General features: G+C 49.4%; 1 protein-coding gene across 1 annotated transcript; it reads right to left on the bottom strand.

Moving 5' to 3' along the window:
* Nucleotides 1-5470: 5470 nt before the first annotated feature.
* LOC144124362 (semaphorin-2A-like) lies at nucleotides 5471-17195 on the bottom strand. Its single transcript, XM_077656992.1, has 8 exons — nucleotides 16784-17195; nucleotides 15926-16022; nucleotides 15267-15318; nucleotides 11286-11351; nucleotides 9901-10017; nucleotides 8468-8601; nucleotides 6282-6334; nucleotides 5471-5604 (listed from the first exon to the last, which is right to left on the bottom strand). Exons 1-8 carry the CDS (start codon nucleotides 17193-17195, stop codon nucleotides 5471-5473), a joined length of 1065 nt encoding a protein of 354 aa, XP_077513118.1.
* Between the last annotated feature and the right edge of the window lie 1559 nt (nucleotides 17196-18754).

The raw sequence follows: 18754 nt of genomic DNA, 5'->3' as shown, positions 1-18754 counted from the left end.
GGAATGTACTTCTGATTAGCTTCTTATCTCGATTTTAATGCAATACCATTTAGGTTGTCGTCTTGAGAAAACACCCCGTTTCGCTGTTACTAAATTCCGTATTGGTCCTGACATCATCACCACCGCCAAATTTGAAAATCTGAGGACTAGAATATTCGAGTGCCTTCCATTTGAATTATCATATGGTATTATACCAACCCGACCCACTCTTCCACCTTAATCCATCCAATAATCTCCACTCATTCCCCCCAGTCCACATCTCCACTAACGCAATTTAATCTATACACATCGAATCCACCTTAATCCATTTTCTGGGGTGGACTACTACCAAAATTTAGGGGGTTTTTTGAAACACTCGAGGGTGGGCCAACTTCCAGGTGTTATCGCATTTTCTTTAAGAATTTGGTTGAGAAGGCCGCGAGTATTGTTTTTAATTCTACGTTTACTGCATTCAAAAGCGTTTATGACACAGCACGGAAAAAAAACTCGCCGCTACAGACGCGATAATTTGCCTTAGCCAACACCTTGAAAGCCAAGGAAGCCACCACACAGGAACAGCAGGGCATCGTGAAAGCGCTGTGCATGCCGATCGATGCCTCTTTCACCGATCACTACAGCTTGCGGGCTACGGCGCAGCGATCAGTGCAGAAACCTCTGGTGCAGTCCCTACAAACAAAAAATTCTAAAGACGATTACGATACTTCCTAACGCTAAACTTGAGCGCAGCTTTGAAGGTGTCTTGATTTTGCGATATATTGAGGTAAAGAATTTGACAAATATGGGTATGTATGAACAGCTACAAAGTGCTCTTTATTTTTCAAGCAACACTCCTCTCAAAGTATTTGATTGTCGTGAAGGTGGCTTTGTGGTCAAAGAAATGGATGGAGATATGTTCAACCTGCTGCACCAGTGCCTGGCCCATAAACAGACGGTTTAAACCAGGAAGACAACGCTGTGAGTGGCATAGCCATCGCGGACAATCTATCGCAGGCAGCACATTACACAGCACCGCCTGCTAACGGAGCGGAGCGTGGCGCGACTGCGAGGAGGCATCGGGTGGCTGTCCGCTCTACCGCAGACAGACCTCTCCACCGTAGCCACTCTACCTCCGCACATGCAGTGGTGGTGGACGATGGCGCTCACGGCGAACACCACTCTGGCGCCATCTATGAGCGAGCGGCGGTACTTTACTTCGCTCGGCACCACCAGTCTCTAGGGGGCGCGCTCTCGCTCTCCTCCCCTCGCTCCCCTCGCGCTCGGCTACACCGACGGCGACGGCGCGCGGCTCAACCCAGGAACGGACGCATAGAGCTGCCTCTAAAACATGTTTCGATGTTGTTCCTCTGTCGATTCTTCACTTATTTTTTTTATCTACCTTTGCTTGTGTCCAAGGGTTAGCGATATGCGCCAAATAAAACTGGCTGATTGCTCCTCGTCAGGAAGCAAGCAACAGATGCACGAACCGGTAGCCACGTAGCAAACGACCCACGTGCCCCACGTCTCGCTCAGCACGAAGGCGGCCAGTCTGCGGAAGGCGACGGTCGGCATCGAGAAGAAGGGCCGGTTGTGGCGCTGCTTCAGCGCGTCTACGATGAGCGGGTGCTCGAGCAGGAACTTCTCCTCGTCGCCGGGGATGGCGCGGGCGCCCGGGGGGCAGGTCACGCCCGGACGCGGAGAGGGAACGCGACTCAGGGGCAACGGCGCGCTCAGCACGTAGTTGCTGCCCACCGTCAGCTCGTACACGCTGCTCCCACGGAACTGCGACTCGACGTCACTCAGCGCAAATGCGCACACAGCCGAGTCGGGCATGCCGGGACTCCGAGACGAACGCCTGCGTTGGACGGACGGTTTTGGAGGCACGGCTAGAGGCTCCATCATCATCATCTTCAGCTTGACTGCGCCCACTGCAGGGCAAAGGCCTCTCCCATACCTCTCCAATTCACCCTGTCCTGTGACAGCTGCGGCCAACCTATCCCCGCAAACTTCTTAATCTCATTCGCCACCTAACTTCCTGCCGCCCCTGCTACGATTACCTTCCCTTGGAGTTCAGTCTGTTACCCTTGAGGGCCATCGGTTATCTCGCTTTCACATTACATGCCCTGCCCAAGCCCATTTCTTCCTCTTGATTTCGACTAGGATGTCCAGTACTCGTGCTTGATCCCTGGACCACTCCAGTGCAAGAAACCATTTTTTGAAAGATTGTGTCAAAAAGGAAGTGAGAACCATCATCGTTTTTTATACAAATTCTCTCGTGCGGGGGTGAGGAAAAAGATGTGTTAGCTCTCCCTGCTCCCCTTTCTCCCTCCCCATTAAATCGACCCTTGAACGTTGTCCGCAAGAGCGTTTATGCATGAGGCAGCGGGCGCCGCTCGCCAACCATAAAGTCCAGTCAAAGGATAGCTAAGGCGCAAGTCGATCCTGAGCGAACCCTTAAGTTTTACAGTTTAGTTTGGTTTACTATAGTAATGAAGCATAAATACACAAAAAAATTAACTTTAAGCACGTACTAAACACTATATTAAGCTAAAAAAAACTACGCTAGGTGTACTAAACCTAGTATAATATACAGATATAAAAATAATATAGCGAAAACACACAAGACCGGCTTTACGGATTCTGACCCGGTCCCGGACAGTCAGGCTTACGTAACGGTGACTAAGGCGCCAAATAGCACGCCGTTCTCCAGGTCTGGCACCCAAGAGGAAGCGTCTGGGGCGGTGGCAAGGAGAACAGAAGAGAGGAAAAGAGGAGCGATCGCATTTAGCTACAATAGTTTAGCGGATCTAAGGTGCTAGACCCGCATTTGTGGCTATCTCACGTAAGAGCGATTTATTTGTGTCTGGCTCATAGCAGCGTGGCAATGTGTACACTATTATCGATCCAAGTTTGAGCTACAGCGCTCTCGCTTTTAGACCGGACTCGCAATGACGGACGCAAAGGAGCGGCGATGCGTTTCGACATTCAGCTTGTCTCGGATAGAACGTTTTTTTTGCTTGCGAAAATGGGCCGCGTGTGAAATGCATGTGGTCCTGCCTACGAACTGGCGCTGTCATGAGCGTTTATCGCGCCTGCTTCTTCGCCCATGGCGGTGCAAGTTCAAGTTCGCATTCACAACTTCTTCCCACATTTGAGCTTTGTTTTTAGTGGAATCTATATAATTCGTAACCTCTAAAGCCCAAGTATTTATAAAGACAGACTTCATATTTGAGTTTATAGCCCGGTAAATGTGCAGGCCGCTCGCGGAATCACATACGCCAGTTAATTACGCACGGTCCAGCACCAAAATGCTTGTGTACTGCGATTTCGGTGCACGTCAAAGAACAATATTCGGCCGCAAGATGAAAATGAATAAAGCTATTTATCCAAAGCTACATCCGGGCTTTGAGGCAGGTGGGAGTGGAAGGCACGCGGCTTCAACTTCGACTTTGTGTTCCTCTATCAGAAGCGCCGCAATTCGAGCACGCGATTATCGGTGCATTTCTCCCATGATGAAATTCACGAACAGTCGCTAAAAAAAAAAAGAACACGCAAACCCTTGTTGAACAGGCTCTCGGAAGTTAATCCACAGCCGTTCACTAATAGTCTGCTTAACAGTTTCGGTGTAGTTCGGTAGGCAAAAACACAATAATTTTTAACACGCTTCTTTAATGATGTGTGACATGATATTCACGGACTTACCCTCTCATTTCCCGCCGCTATCAGTTCTAATACAGATCGCGTGCCCTTATACAGCATCTCATTACTTAGTGCAGCGCAGTGGAGACTACAAACGCGAAACTGCGGTTGATTCGTGAACGCTTGAGAAGAGTGCGTTGTGGAAGCCATCGCATGCATCGAGCCGTTTTCTTATACTTTAATGAACGAAGGCGTGAGATAGAGTATATTTGAGCCTAATCGTGTACTTGAGCAATAAGCTTGAATGCACATCTAACTGCAAGAAAAATGTGTTTTGTTTCATCGCAGTGCTATAGCGTACGAAGGCATTCGGAGATCTCGTTGGAAACAATGTAGTTCACGTGTTGCATAGTGAAAAAAGTGAACGCAGCGATAGGTTAAGCCATCTTGTTAACCCTTCTAACTAAAATAATTTTCCCATAATTAATCACAAAAAACCTGGCCTAATTGAATCGCGCAGCTGTTGTCACTATAGACAGCATATGTGCATCGAACAATTCCAGGGATGGCATCCAGAAATAAACACTCGAAAGCAGTGTCTCATAAGCTGCACTGCATCATAGCTGTAGAATGTGAAACCCCACTGTGTGAGGAAATAAGGCAGGAACATTAAATCCACAGCAACTCTAGTGACTGGAGATCCAGTGACTATGAGGAGCCATTAGTAACCACCTATGCTTGTTCACACAGGTACAAAACAACGCGGACAAAGGCTTAGGGGGAGCCCGAGTCTGCTATGGCGAACGTTTCGACAAAGACAAGCCCTCCTGTGGAAACGTTGGCCAGCGGACCTTTGTTTGCTTTTCCTGTTGTCAAGAATCCCATTTTACTGCCGTCTGCCATGCTTGTTTACGTTAGTCGAATGTATTCACTACTCACATATTTCGTCGAAACTGAAGCCGGCATCAGCAGGATCGACGCACTGGAGGCGGCCCTTCATTAATGATGTCCACATGCGATTCGTGTGCCGTTCACGAATCTCGTTCTGTTAGTTTCGGAAACAAAATACAAATATATTTTAAATAGAAGAAAATGCTTGCCGGGATACATGCATCGGAAACACGCGCTGGATAACCCTTGCATAACTTCATGCTAATTTTGTGTTGCCCCAGCTCAAAGCTTTTCGCGAGACTAGCAAGGTGTGATCCGAAAATTGCGCATTATTAGCGTTAATAGCCCCGGGATTGCAAGCGCTACATGGGCACGGAAACTCTCTTAGACGTCATGTGGACGTCCAGGACGTCCATGGGACATCCAAGGGAGCCGCAGTGCCCATATAGTGCAGTCGCCGTCTTTGAACGACTGGATTGAAAGAAAAACAAGCGCAGATGTACTCTGTTTGAGCACGCTGCATACCACGACAATCCGTCATATTTAGAGTATTTTGGAGGCCGCGGTGACTAGTGGCTAGGGAATTCAGCTGCTGTGCGCAAGGTGCCCGCATTAAATCCTGGACGCGATGGTCCCATTTCAATGGAGGTGAAGTGCAAAACGCCTCTGTGCTGTGAAATGCAACCCTACGTGATCAATGTTTATGCGCAGCCCTCTACTACAACGCCTTTCATAGCCCGCATGCAGCTTCATTGACTTAAACGCCAAATACCATATATTCTGCTTTGGGGGGCCCGTAACGAAGGAAAGCATTAAACAAGTCTACCTAGGTTGTCTTTAGCACAACATTTCTTCTGCGCGTAGCCAGCCGGGCTCCTCTGGTCAACGCCAGGGCTTAAAATTGTAGGATTATCTACTTGGTGGGCCAAGTCGCGTTCACTAGGAAAAACTATCTGAAGCAACGCTAGCGTCGAACCTTGCAGACTCGTGCCAGTGTGGAGACGTTCTTGAGACCGCTGGCCTTGCGCTCTAAGCCTTCCTCGGAGAACACAAAGTAGGCGTGGTCACTCGTTGAGAAGGCAGCCACCGAGTGGGGTTCTGCGAACGCACCCATACCAGAACTAAGCGCGTACTGTTGCAGCAATGCGTGCAACTGCGCGCGTAGAACGATTGCGAGCCACCAAACCACGACAAAATGCGCACTGAATACTCTTGCGCTCGCACGTAAGAACGCTGTTACTGGCCCTTCCAGACAGTTGTGAACGCCAAATTATGATAACCGGACAAGGGTATTGCATTACCAATGCACAGGCCACCTACGAACCACGTTTACTTGAGACAAGGATTGTGAATTTTGATACTGAAATTTGAAGTTGCGCAGAGTAATTAGGGACAAAAAAGACAAACAAGAGACTAATAAATTATCCTGACTACAGATATGTTCGTGCAGTTAGTCGCCAATGACAGAGTTCAGTTGCTCGCGGGCAGAGGGCATATATTCGTGTCTGCTGGTGACGCACAGGAAAGAGAGGCGATGGGCTCAGAAGGCGCATGACGCACAGCTCTGTGCGTCCATCGCCTTCTTTTGCGGCTTAGTGTGTATGCAGTTGGGCCGCGTGCAATATTCGAGCTCTCCCGCAAGGTGCTGTTGACTCGGAGGACTCACTCTGCACGGCGCGGACGTCAGTCAAGACGAGGGGAGGAAAGCTGGGTCTTGTAGAGCCCGCTACGTAGACGCCCGACCGGAAGAAGCCATACTGGCCCTGTTTGTTCACGGTCAGGGCCACAACGGAAGACCTGTTTTTCTCGGGAGCGTCGTCTGCGGGCAGGCGTCAAAACATGTCACCATTGAATGACTTCCATTAACTCAGGCCAAGAAGCTGCCGCAGCCTAGACCGCCGAGGTACTGCAGATGAAAGAGGCCAATAAAAATGCAAATGAACAGGGGCAAGAACCAGAAGACAACTTTGTACGAAATCAAAGAAAAAGGACACGAAAAGGGGAGGTAGAGGAAGTCCAGCTAGACGACAGACGTCGGGAGGGGTATTAGGGCTGAGAACAGTTCTTGAGATAACCGCTATATTTGTTGTTGGGAGGCTGACTTCCCTGGTGGCTTCATCAGCTTAAATGTACTCTTTTCATGAATAAATTTCCCTGCGTGCGTGCGGTCGGGCGTCTGTGTGTGCGTGTGCATGCGTTCGTGTGTGTTTTGTACACTCTGTTCGCAGCGGCCTTGTTATACCCCCCTCTATGAGGGTGTTTTTTTTAGTATCTTTCTATATTTAAGCTATCGAACCGTTTATTACTGTCATCGCCTCTTTTAGAAGAACTAAGTCTTTCAGCAGCAACACATTTCCTGCCTGTACCTGGATAACGAACATTGATATTTCTGAGTAAGTTAACTGGTTAAATTCTTCTTTAGCTTTGGTTTATGGGGTTTAACCTCCCAAAACGACTCAGGCTATGAGAGACGCCGTAGTAGAGGGCCTTGGATAATTTCGGCCACCTGGGGTTCTTTAACGCGCACTGACGTCGCACAGAGCACGCTCCTCTAGCACTTCGCCTCCATCGTAATGCGACCGCCGCGGCCGGGATCGAACCTGCGTCTGTCGGTTCAGCCGCCGAGCACCATAACCACTGAGCCACCGCGGCGGCTCGAAATTCTTTGATCTCACTTACTGACTCTCAGCGTACGCGCTGCGCCCTCTGCTCCAATCCTCTCCGCACTTCTCGTGCGCTCCCTGTGGCGTACATGCGGACTCTCGATGCTGACAGTCCCGGCTACTACGCATAGCCCGGGAACCTTCGCCTTAAGAGCTGTCGCGCTAAAAACAAATCCAAGATTTCCGCCCTCTTTCGCGGCGAAGAAGCGAGAGCGAAAGTGGAGTGGTACGTTTTAATTACCGTTAAAAGTAGTTTTTTTATACGTCTTTATTTCTGCATAAAATAGGCCTAGCCTTGCGGCAGCAATGAGGGGCTTCATGGGGGTGGAGGACTACCCTCGATAAAATCCACTGTAGATCCATCGTTGACTAGTAATATGTTAGACGATCAATGCAATTGATGAGGAGGAGTATGCGTTAGCATTAGTGCTGCCCCGGACGGAGCAGTCACTGCCGCTGACGTGTTCAGACCGCGCGAGCGGGTGGCGTGATCCAGTCCGTAAATCACCCAGTAACTTCGTTTGGGCAAAGTTGGGGCATAGTTTTAAAAGAATGTTCCTGCGCAATAAGACAGAGGACGAATGTGTTTCGTATGTGTTTCATCCTTTGTCTTATTGCGGAAGAACGTTCGTTGCAAACGTAAATCACCGTGTGACACTTTGTACCCCCACTTCACTCTCCCGATCCAATCCACCAATCACAGTTTGACATACCGGCTGCGTTTTTATGGAGGAAAAACGCTAAGCGCCCGTGTGCTGTGCGATGTCAGTGCACGTTAAAGATCCCCAGGTGGTCGAAATTATTCCGGAGCCCTCCACTACGGCACCCCTTTCTTCCTTTCTTCTTTCACTCCCTCCCTTATCCCTTCCCTTACAGCGCGGTTCAGGTGTCCAACGATATATGAGACAGATACTGCGCCATTTCCTTCCCCCCCCCCCCCAGAAAAAAAACAATTACATACCGGTGAGACCTCCCTTAGCCTCCCTCCCTCCCCCTTTCGTCTTCTCACCACTTTCCCTCTCTCTTGAAACTGGAGAGGAGGTTTCACTCTCTCCACTTTACCGTTCGCCAGCCGAAGCTCCAGACAGACGGGCAAAGTTTTTCGACATGGTGGTCCTAATGATAACGCATTAAAATAACACACTACTTTGATGAGCGGAACTGAAACGTTAGCACTGCGGTCTAGCCAACAATACGCCCAGTCGCAAGCCTGCGATTCCCTGCTTTCCATCATTCTCATGGTAGACGGCAGCCGCAACACCGCATTTCAATTCATGAGCTGTTGTTACGCGAAATTCTAGCGCTCACCCAGCCACAGCGACGAGCTGTCCTGGTAGACGTAAAAGGGACAGCGGCCCTCCGCCTGCTCGCTTTGGTTGTTTCCTCCGATGGGCACCTGGGTGGCCACCGGCACCAGCGTCAGGTCATCGGCCTGCAGGGTCACACGGGACGCGTCATTAGTGAACACCAAACGCCAGTGCCACAAAACTAAGAACCCAATATTGTCCCGCGATGTCTCCGAAAGACATGGCTGCCGTGACTTGCCGGGAGCAGCATTTGAGGACACTAGCAGTGTACTAGCCGGAGGTATATATTCGGTTAGCACTCGATCACTACGGAAGCGGCCCATATTTTAGTGAAGCAGTGCACAGGACTAGCCAGTGACGCATGCTAATCTGGAGTCGTTACAAAATTCAGCTTTTAGTTTCATACTATAATAGTGAAGCTGGTGTATATAGAAGGCCTGGTGCCTAGCGCTGCAAAGGGGCCGATTCCAGTGAGCATAAAGTAAGGTTTCCCGTATACAGCGTCACTACGAGAAAGATCTGGTGCCCATAAACAGTTTGATAAAGAGTTAGTATATACAAAAATGCATACAAGCCGTAAAGAGAGCGAGAACGTCAAGGAATTTTCAGAACATAAGCAAATGCCTAAACAAATTCTTAGTACTTTGTAGTTTTGATCGAAGTCCGATCGTGTGACCTGGTGCGACAAATTAGGGCTAAATCGGTGACTGTTGTGACCTTCCAACATGCCCGCAGTATTAAATATAAACAGGGTCCCGCCAGTGTGAAACAAAATGCACCCAAGATGCAGGCCGGCGATCAGCTTCATGAACTATCGCAAGCTAACCTGTTATTTTCGTCTCCGTGATTGTTTCTGGCTTACTTAGTACTGAACGAGAAAAACAGGCCGCGACATTCGCATTCTGTTCAAACCAAAGACATGCGGCGGAAGCTAACACCACGCAGTTTGCTTTGATCAAGTTGCACTTCGCTGCAGTTAGCTACAGGTACAGCGAGCCGCTTCCGATAATGCGACTTCGCTCACCACCGGTGCGTCTCCTCGTTCCCTCGACGAAAAGCGCACGTACAGTCTTTACCAAAAGTAACCGAGCAACGAGATTGCTTCTCAGCCGTATAGCGGATCCCTTATGGCAACCCTAAAAATCAAAATATCCCGAAAGGTGTGGCCAAGGATTTTCTTTACCGTGCACATAGTATACGTTTTTTTAGCATACGGGAGACGTACTAGCGGAGACGTGTACCGGTTTACCGTACCCCTTTGCGCATGCGCAGTGGCGGTGTTGGGGTAAGGGGGAGCCACTGCGCGTGCGCAAACGGGGTACGGTAAACCGGTACACGTCTCCGCTAGTACGTCTCCCGTATGCTGAAAAACGTCTCTTAATACGCCAGTTGTAGCTTAAACAACGCCGCATTCTTTCACCGACCTGCACTTGCCAGTCCGTGGGCGCCCTGGCGTTGGTGCCGCAGACGTAGAGCGTGCTGCCATCTCGGATGGGGTGCACCTCTCGGACGTGGTTGCGGCAGTCCACGTCTTTGCCCAGCTGCGCCGAAAAACAGGTCAGCCGCAGTCAGTATTTCTGCCGGAGTGAAATTGCTATACATTTAATAACTGCAGAGAACAGGATTCTAGCAGCTCTTACTACCCGCCACGGCGATGTGTAGAAGGTCGGCAGTAGCCAACGTTGTGCATAGAGGGGCGATCGCCACACATGGCACTTTAAATGTTTAGACTGACAGCGTCATACGGTATACTTTCTCCGTGGCTAGCTGAGTAATCCCTGTTGCTTAGTGCATTCATATGATCGGATGGTTCTGATTTATAGTCTGTCTTGATACCATCAAAGCGCGCGCAGTATATTTAATTCATCTTGAAGTAATTGGACCCACAAGTAGCAGTTCGGTATGCTTCCAAGACACCCTTCAGTTCTACGTGCGTTGTATGAAATAAGAAAAGAAAGAGGGGGTCAGCACCTACACCCTCAAAACTTTGCTCATGGGTTGGTTTATTGGAAAGAGAAAACTACTTATTATAGGCCGATCGGAAGGTTCGCTGACTCCACTCGGGCCCGTGCAGTCCGAATGAGACCAAGCGCTCCACGAGAAAGGGGGGAGGAGGTGCGGTAAAGAGGGAGAGGCAATGGCAGCGTCGTATGTGTGCAGTGCATCTTCTGTATCTGTTCTGATCTCCGGACAGTTGAGAAGGTGAGCTGTTTGATGTCATCCGAAGTTGCGAAGAATTAGTGGAATGAGAAGACTCAGTCTGTAAGAGAAGAAATTCACCGCTATTTTGACAGAAGAACACAGAAAACACACATGACTGGACGGGCCCCGACATGTGTGTCCTGTGTGTCTTTTGTTTCCATCCGTCAAAATAGCGCTGAATTTCTTCTCTTTTTAAACAAGGTTAACCAGCCAGCCCTGCAACGGTGTTTTTACTTGTCTGTACTTGTACCTTGAGGTAGATGTGTGTTTGCTTCACGCTGGATGATGGATGCGGTTGAGGGAAGACGGTGTGCTTCTCCCTTCAATCCTCATAATGTTAGGCACGCGTTTTCTGATCTGCTCAGCGCTGTGTTGCACGTATGCATCTGAGGTCTAATCTGGGGCCAGCGTAGCTGGCTCCCCGATTTCAGGTACAACGCTTCAGCCCCAGCCTTGGCGACACCTGCTACAGACCTCGACGATTGGAAAATTCAATTTCGATTAAACTTGACGATCGCGGAATATAGCGTGATAGAGACAGTGTTTTTTCTGCCCCAGTCCGTGTCGTTTGATCACAACCTTGTCCGCTTGAAGCGACGCCTCCTACCTTAAGTTGTCCCGTATAGATGGCGCAGCGAGTGACGCTGCCGCTTTCAGCGGGTAAGTCCAGCTCCTGCGGCAGTTGTGTTTAGACAACAGAGTAAGCATAGTTTTCACGTCTTATAAAATAAAGAAAGTGGTCAAACCTGGTTTTACATGACAGCCTCTGAGAAGACAATCGCCAGACATTCAATATCAAGCAATATCGCCAAAACCGTAAAGGCCTAGTAGATATTTCGGACATTCGAGCGAGGGGCAATTGAATACATTAAAACTACCACGACAACAGAGGGGCCGCCGTATGACGCTCCAACCTTTATTTTTATTTTTTTAATCGCATCTTCTGGGCGCTGGACTATGAGCCAAAACGACTAGGCATTTTGTTTGTTTGTTGCAAAGCACCACTAGAAAGCAGTGAAATGACAAAAGACTGCAGACACTCTTTCACTGCTTGAAGGACATCACGCACCACCAGCTTGGGATGCCCTTCGAGACAGCTGCCCTGTCTTTTCCACAGCACGCAAGATATTCAGTTGACCGTAGCGTTTTCACGAAGTTTCAAATGTTGCAAGATGCAAATTCCTCAGCCTCACTGCTATGGCGTCCTGAAACACCTGGAGCTGTCGTTTCAGTGCTCCAGCTGCTCTCGCTGGTCTTCGAGCAATCCTGGAGCATCCGAATGGACAGAGAGCCAGTGTACCCCTAGCAACGCCCAGCGATTCGCAATAGTTACATGGCCTATAGGTTCTTCTTCAGCCGGGCCCTACCCCGAACTCTCACAAGGAAAGCGACTAATAGTGACGTTACACTTTCATTGACACAGCAAAAGCGATCATAGGGCTACGGAAACCAGAAAAGTGTTTTTATGGAGGCCAAACTCTAAGGCGCCCGTGTGCTGCGCGTTGTCAGTGTGATCGAAATTATTCCGGAGCCCTCCACTACGGCACCTCTTTCTTCCTTTCTTCTTTCACTCCCTCCTTTATGCCTTTCCTTACGGTGCGGTTCGGGTGTCCAACGATATATGAGACATATGCTGCGCCTTTTCTTTTCCACAAAAATCAATTAATATTATTATTATCATCACTGAAACACGAGAGAAAATGCTGGTTAAGGAAAAAGGAAAGGCGTGCTAGCTTTCGTATTCTGGGTAGACTCTGGAACCACGTCACAATCAAAGGGATGAAGTGAGTGAAAGAGCGAACATAGAAAGAAGAGCAGGTACAAAGCATGTACGGTCTAGGACATGCGTGGTTTATAATTTTTGTGGAAAGGAAATGGCGCAGTATCTGTCTTACATATCGGCGGACACCTGAACCGCGCCGTAAGGAAAGGGATAAAGGAGGGAGTGAAAGTAGAAAGGAAGAAGACGTGCCGTAGTGGAGGTCTCCGGTATAATTTAGACCGCCTGGGGATCTTTAGCGTGCACTGACATCGCACAGCACACGGGCGCCTTAGCGTTTGCCTCCATAAAAACGCAGCCGACGCGGTCGGGTTCGAACCCGGGAACTCCGGATCAGTAGCCGAGCGTCCTAATCACTGAGCCACCACGGCGGGTCTAGGACATGCGTGGGGTGAAATACGGCTCCGTGACAACGATAATAGAGCAGACGGGCGAATAGAGCACTGCTCTTTTGGGAGCACTCTTTAAGTGCCCCGCCTCTTGTTTCTCGTCTCCGCTCATCTGCACTCTAGTGCGACGGTGGCGAGAAACGGACGGAAAACAGGAAGAACTAAGAAAGAAATTAGTACATCGGGCGAGTATGTGCCCTTCGTCCTCCCCCTTCTTTTCGAAGGAAACAATATGAAACATGCCGACGGGAAAACTGCCAAGAACACGCTGATTGTCGAGTACAAGTGAATGCCGCTGACTTCCTGCCCCTTATTTATATTATTTAATTGTTGGCTCTGAAACGCTCGCCGGTTATCACAGCGACAATAGAGGAAGTGATTTATATATTAATTGGTGAACTAATAGAATGTGATTTAACTCGCGCAGCTTGCGCCGAAAAGAAATTGACGGTAGATTCAGGCCAAATGCGAATTAGGTGCGCTAGCAATTCAGTTTTAACTTCGGTTCCGGTGTTCAGATCCAGTGCTGACGGATGGCTGCACATATAGCAATAATGGTTTAATGTCCATATTGGTCATTCTCTGGGTGCAGCGGTCAAGAGATGTGCCATTGCCCTTCTATGGCAGGTGTTGCCGTCGGTGGGAGTTGGATTGCGATCCAGATTGGTCTTCCCCAGTAGCCTCTCAGGATTAATTGAGCTGCCACCTGATACGGTGGGCAGGTTGCTAGATATGTATATGCACGCACCTGGGCAGGCTACATGCCCTCCACCTGGTGGGCAGTTGAGCAGCCTGCCACAAAGCAGGGTTTATACAGACACAGACACGCACACAACGGCTAAGTGCGGGAAATGACCACTGGCGAGCGCGCTGAAAAAAAAAAACGGCGGCAATACAGTGTCTAAAAGGAAAAAAAAAACCGCGAACACAATGTATGGGTGCCGTTACCCCATCCGAAATCCGCGACGCAATTGCAGAAAAACGTGCTTGGAGCCGCTAAAGGCGGATCCAGAAATCGTCACGACACTAATACGGGCTGCAAACACGGAGACTGAAGAAAAGCATCGGTGTGTCCTTCCTCAGACAGCGAGCTGCCGCGCTGTGAGGGGTCGTGGTCGCTTAAAATAAGCCTGATTTAGCGAGCCTCAGCGTCGCGATTACATAAACGAACCCGGTGCAACCCCTGAGGCAGGTGCGGTTGCATACGCTTCAATTTGGCGGTAGAACGTCGTTCGTGGTCCTGATGAGCAATATCGCGCATAACGAAGGCACGATAGGGGTTTTATTTCAGGTTTCAGGCCAATATATTCCTCGTTAAAAGCCGTTTTAGGTTACAGGCCAAAGACACTCAAATATCATCCTTGGTGCTTAGGAGCGGATTGCTGCAAAAGAAGGAAGAAATAAAACACGCTGCACAACGAAGCGAGACTATAAAAGCATCTGGGATGTTGCATACGCTGCACCTCAAACACGAACGAAAGCTTTGACGAAGAGTAATTAAAGGGCACGCGAAAAAGTAATGGCAGAGGCAGAGCTAAGAGACAGAAATAGACCAGTACGGATTAGACAGCGAACTCGAGGTAATGAGACAGCTTAAAACAAGCAGAGGAAACGGAATTGGACAGTGCACACAATGCGGAGAACAGATAGCCGATGGTCCGTTAAGGTATCGGAGCGGGCTCCGGAGGAACAACAGAGGGTCAGGTTGTGAGATCATATTATAAAATTTGCGATGACAGGGCCGACGCAGCTGCCGTAAGACAGGAAATAAAAAGGAAAACATACCCAGCAATTCTGGACAAAAGCATTTTTGAGCGGGAAACCGTTTATGAACGCAATTTTCTCATATAATGTAAGATTTCACTAAATCAATCGATATATCCGCAGATCGCCCGAAGGCAGTCTTGTATTTTTTGTTCTATTCCCGTTTTTGATGACGTCAAAAGCTTTCCCCATTGGTTTTCTATGGCAGTCTTAACTGTCCGATGCGATAGCTGTAAACACTTTAAAAGAATGATTTTACTGCATATCAGCATAATGAACCATTCATTACCTTCAATATTTCCGTAACAGTGTCTTACAATTTTCCAATTTTCAAAATATTTGCCCGAGAAAGCCGGACTTGGGCCCGTGCCTTGCAAGGGATGTAGTTATGACGGTGATTAATTCAGGCTAGCTTTAGCATATACAGAGGTGAATATGCCGGAAAAAGCATGGGCATTTTGTTTCACTTTTTTTTTCAAATGCTGCTGACGCGACACGGGAGGCTCGACGCCGCTGGCTCAATGAAATGAGGCCTTTGAGCGGTGTACTACGAGCGATACTAAGCTGCGTCGCGATCGGCGATAGGCAAGTTCCGCGCACCGCGATATTCACAGAGCGCGTGCTAGGCCGATGCATGGCATGCTCTGGGACTCGCCTTGAAGGGCTGGCTGGTGATGTTTTCAAGGGGAAGCTTGAACAGCTTTTCCCTGCGAGTGAGTGAGCAAAATTGCGCTGTGCGATTACCAGAGTTAGCTCAAAGGGTGATCTACAACGCAGTGCGTCGTTTCAACCACGTCATTCCGGCGTGACAAGTTCGGTCTTCTCCATTCTAAACAAGAATACGCCTTTGTGGAAGTAAAAAGGTAAAAAGCTGTCCTCTAGCCTTTTATAAAAAGGATGCGCTACAGGACAACCTACTCAAAATTTTCTCCTTTCTGTTTAGAGTATAGGGCTGAGTACTGAGGTGGAACAAAGCAAACGACACTTTTTAATGAGATAAAACAAAAATATCACTAAAAATCAGTTCGCAGCTTATAAGCGACGGGTGACGTTATTGTATTCTCTAAAGACCTGAAAGACAGACAGACACCTTAAGTTCTGTGCCATCATGAAGAGTCAATACTAGACTACAACCATGGTTGAAACAGCCATTACGTCAGTTGCAAGGTATGTAAAACCAGTTCAAGGCGGCATCGGTTTGATTAAGCTGTATACATATACTACTAGGATATGTCCCTGAGTAGTAAGCCAGTGGCTACCGCACGCGCAATAAACGCACAGTAAGCGTCACGACGACAAACTCATTTCACGTACATGGCTCCGACGTAAAGGTGCCCACCGCTCTCGTTGAGGTACGCCGAACGGTAGTACAGCTTGCCACGAGTGAACACAGTCACGGGTGGAGGTCCCACTGCGGTAATTAGCCACAGGTACAATTAAACCCCGACCCAGCTACGGAAGCGCTCAGGAGTGGCTGCGCAGCAGTTTGGATTTTTAAAAAAAGAATGCTTTTGGCCTCCTGAAAGTATTCAGTTCCTCGTCACACTTGAACGTTTTGAGGCAGTTTCGAGCGTATGCACATAAAGCGTCTCATTGCATAGTCCGATAAAATGGCAAGTTTTGAATAATTTTCCTGCCTCGTTATGGCCGCTCGTGATAAAGAAGAAATTATGAACGCTTTGTTTTAATGCCTCAGACCCTGTTAAATAAAAGCGGAAGCTTGAACAGCTTTTCCCTGCGAGTGAATAACAAAATGAATATGCAGCTGCGGAAGCTGAATCCTCACACAACCCAGCTATACGAACGCTTGCCAGCGCTTGCCTGGCGCCCGCACGCCGCCGGCGCGAAAGGCGCGCGAGCGCTTTGTGCGCCGGCGCAGTCGGGTTTCTTCGGCGCAGACAGCGCAGCAGTTTCACACGCTTGCCGCTTCAGGCAGTGCTTCCTTCTTCCACTCTACCTTTCCCGTTATTCCTCTCTGCGGAGGACAACGCCCACCTTCGCTGCCACGATCTCGGGAGCTGAGACACCAACACTGCAAAAGAGCCAAAGCTGTGTGCTATCTTGTCTTAAGCGAATTAAGTCATCAGCTGTCAGGCAACGTCCATACAATGTTCTGTCCCTCTGTCACGGCTTGTCTGCAAGAAATCAGCACCAAAGCGGCCGCTAGCGTACCAGCGGGTGGGCTGCTGTCGGAGCTGCTGGTGCTGCTGGTGCACGAAGGGGTGGAGGAAGTGGCCGTGCTCCCTGTCTCCTCGGACGGGGGTTTCGGAGGCGCGCCTTTGGGATCCTCCGAGGAGCCTCCTCCGCCGCCCAGGCAGCCGGGCAGGGCGACCAGCGTGAGCACCGACCCCAGCAGTCCGGGCACGAGCAGGGCCACCAGGCCGCAGCTGGCTGTGAACAGTGGGCGATAACTGAGCAGAGGGCGCTCCGGGCTGCGGTGCACAGCCATCGGGAACAGGTGCTGCTCGCTGCCTGCAGTGCCACCGGGCCGTGGCGGCTCCACTTGCCCCTGCTGTTGCGGCTGCTGTTGCTGCGGCTGCTGCTCCTGCTGCGACTCCGGCCTCGGCGGACCACCAGGCTCCATCGTGCGCCTTTTCCGTCACCTTCGCATACGGCGGGCATGCATGCAGCAAATGTTACGAAACGGCTTTGATGGTGCAGGTTTATCTTCGTCATGAAGAATAGAGACAAACAATAACCACAAACGAAGGCACTGTTCAACTCGTCAGCACGTGCTCTTGTCACTCCCTTAGCGAAGATTTTCCAGCAGAAAATCACATGCCCCATATTTTTTGGACCACGACATTTCAACAAGTGCAATGTGCAAATAGAACTCCCCCCCCCCCCCCCCCCCCGTCAAAGCGTTAGTAAATACCCCTTTACTGCCATATGTATCATATACTGCGCCACTGACGCGGCCATTTCGTCAAATGGAGTAAGCCGCCTGCCACGGGTGGTGGGTAATGAAAGTGGGTAGATGGAAATCCCCTATCCACTTGTAGGGGAGTGGATGAAGGGCCGGAATGTGGCTGCCAAGGAAAGAACCCCCACGGAAAAATATATGTGATTAAAGGAAGGTCTACACTCAGCGACACTCAGAACTGCAGAAAGAATAGATACAATCAGAACCGTGTCTCCTCCTTTCCTCACGGCACTCCTCTGCAAGTTCACATAAACACCACATCCGACTAGGCAGCATCTGACTAGACCGAAAAAAAAATGTAGGATTCCGACAAATAGGCAATGTCCGCCCAGAAACTTCGCAGCTACACAAAGCGCTACATATATAGTGCACAAAGACTTCTAATACTAACACATTGTAAAGGCGTAATGCAATTAAGCGCCCGTTATTATTTTTTGCGCACTCTGTTGTATGAGTTGAGAGATAAATCGAACCGGGCCGTTTTTCATCGGTGATATCTCTGATGTTACATAATCTAGAACAAACTTAGGGGGACACCTAAACTCCGCCTTAAGGGTATGACGCGATAGAGTAATGAGTTAATTCCCGTATACGAAGAAGGCCATTCTCTATTTTGCATCCATAGATACCCGAGAGTCCTCAAGCCCCTCCTGACGCAGCGGTGCAGCGGTTAAGCGATGCGCCACTGCCCTTCGATGGCAGGTGCCTCCAGCGGTAGGCCTTGTGCTGACCAGGTCGCCTTTGCAGAGCGACCAATCATTAACTGCCATCTGCCATGGTGGGCAGCTTTCTCACTATCCGGTGGGCAGGTTCTGAAGCTGCCGCAAGGTCACATGACCTTGGTGGCCCACCTGCCTCCTAGGTTGCTCTCTGGGGACCACCTGCCAGAGCCATGCCCATAATTTTTCGCTGGCAACGCCTATGCCGACACCGAACTTTCTGGGGAACGGGGCCTTTAACGATATCGCTATAAAAATCTTTCCGCGAGGATAATGAGTTACTTATTATCTATCAATATTTTGCTTTTCTTGCCCATTATACAAACCGTTTCAGAGGCCCTTTAAAGCAAACAAAAAGTTCAGGAATTTTACATAGATGCGTCATGTGCGCAAAGGAAGATATCGAACGAAAGAATAATGCAGTCTCTCGGTAAAGCTGCGGCCGAAGAGTAGTTTGACATTCTGGCCAGCTTCCACTTACTAGCTGTAGAGAATGACGTC

This window comes from Amblyomma americanum, chromosome 3 (genome assembly GCF_052857255.1).
Source record: "Amblyomma americanum isolate KBUSLIRL-KWMA chromosome 3, ASM5285725v1, whole genome shotgun sequence".
In the NCBI taxonomy this organism is placed as follows: Eukaryota; Metazoa; Arthropoda; class Arachnida; order Ixodida; family Ixodidae; genus Amblyomma; species Amblyomma americanum.
This window is presented reverse-complemented; position numbering and strand designations above follow the sequence as displayed.

What these genes read in the sequence shown, in the direction of transcription:
- LOC144124362 (XM_077656992.1), bottom strand. Translation starts at nt 17,195, where the DNA reads ATGGAGCCTGGTGGTCCGCCGAGGCCGGAGTCGCAGCAGGAGCAGCAG. An exon ending in CACCTTTACGTCGGAGCCAT is followed by an intron (nt 15,319 to 15,925) that starts GTACGTGAAATG and finishes ACTCACTCGCAG; the next exon opens with GGAAAAGCTGTTCAAGCTTC. An exon ending in TCACCAGCCAGCCCTTCAAG is followed by an intron (nt 11,352 to 15,266) that starts GCGAGTCCCAGA and finishes CAACTGCCGCAG; the next exon opens with GAGCTGGACTTACCCGCTGA.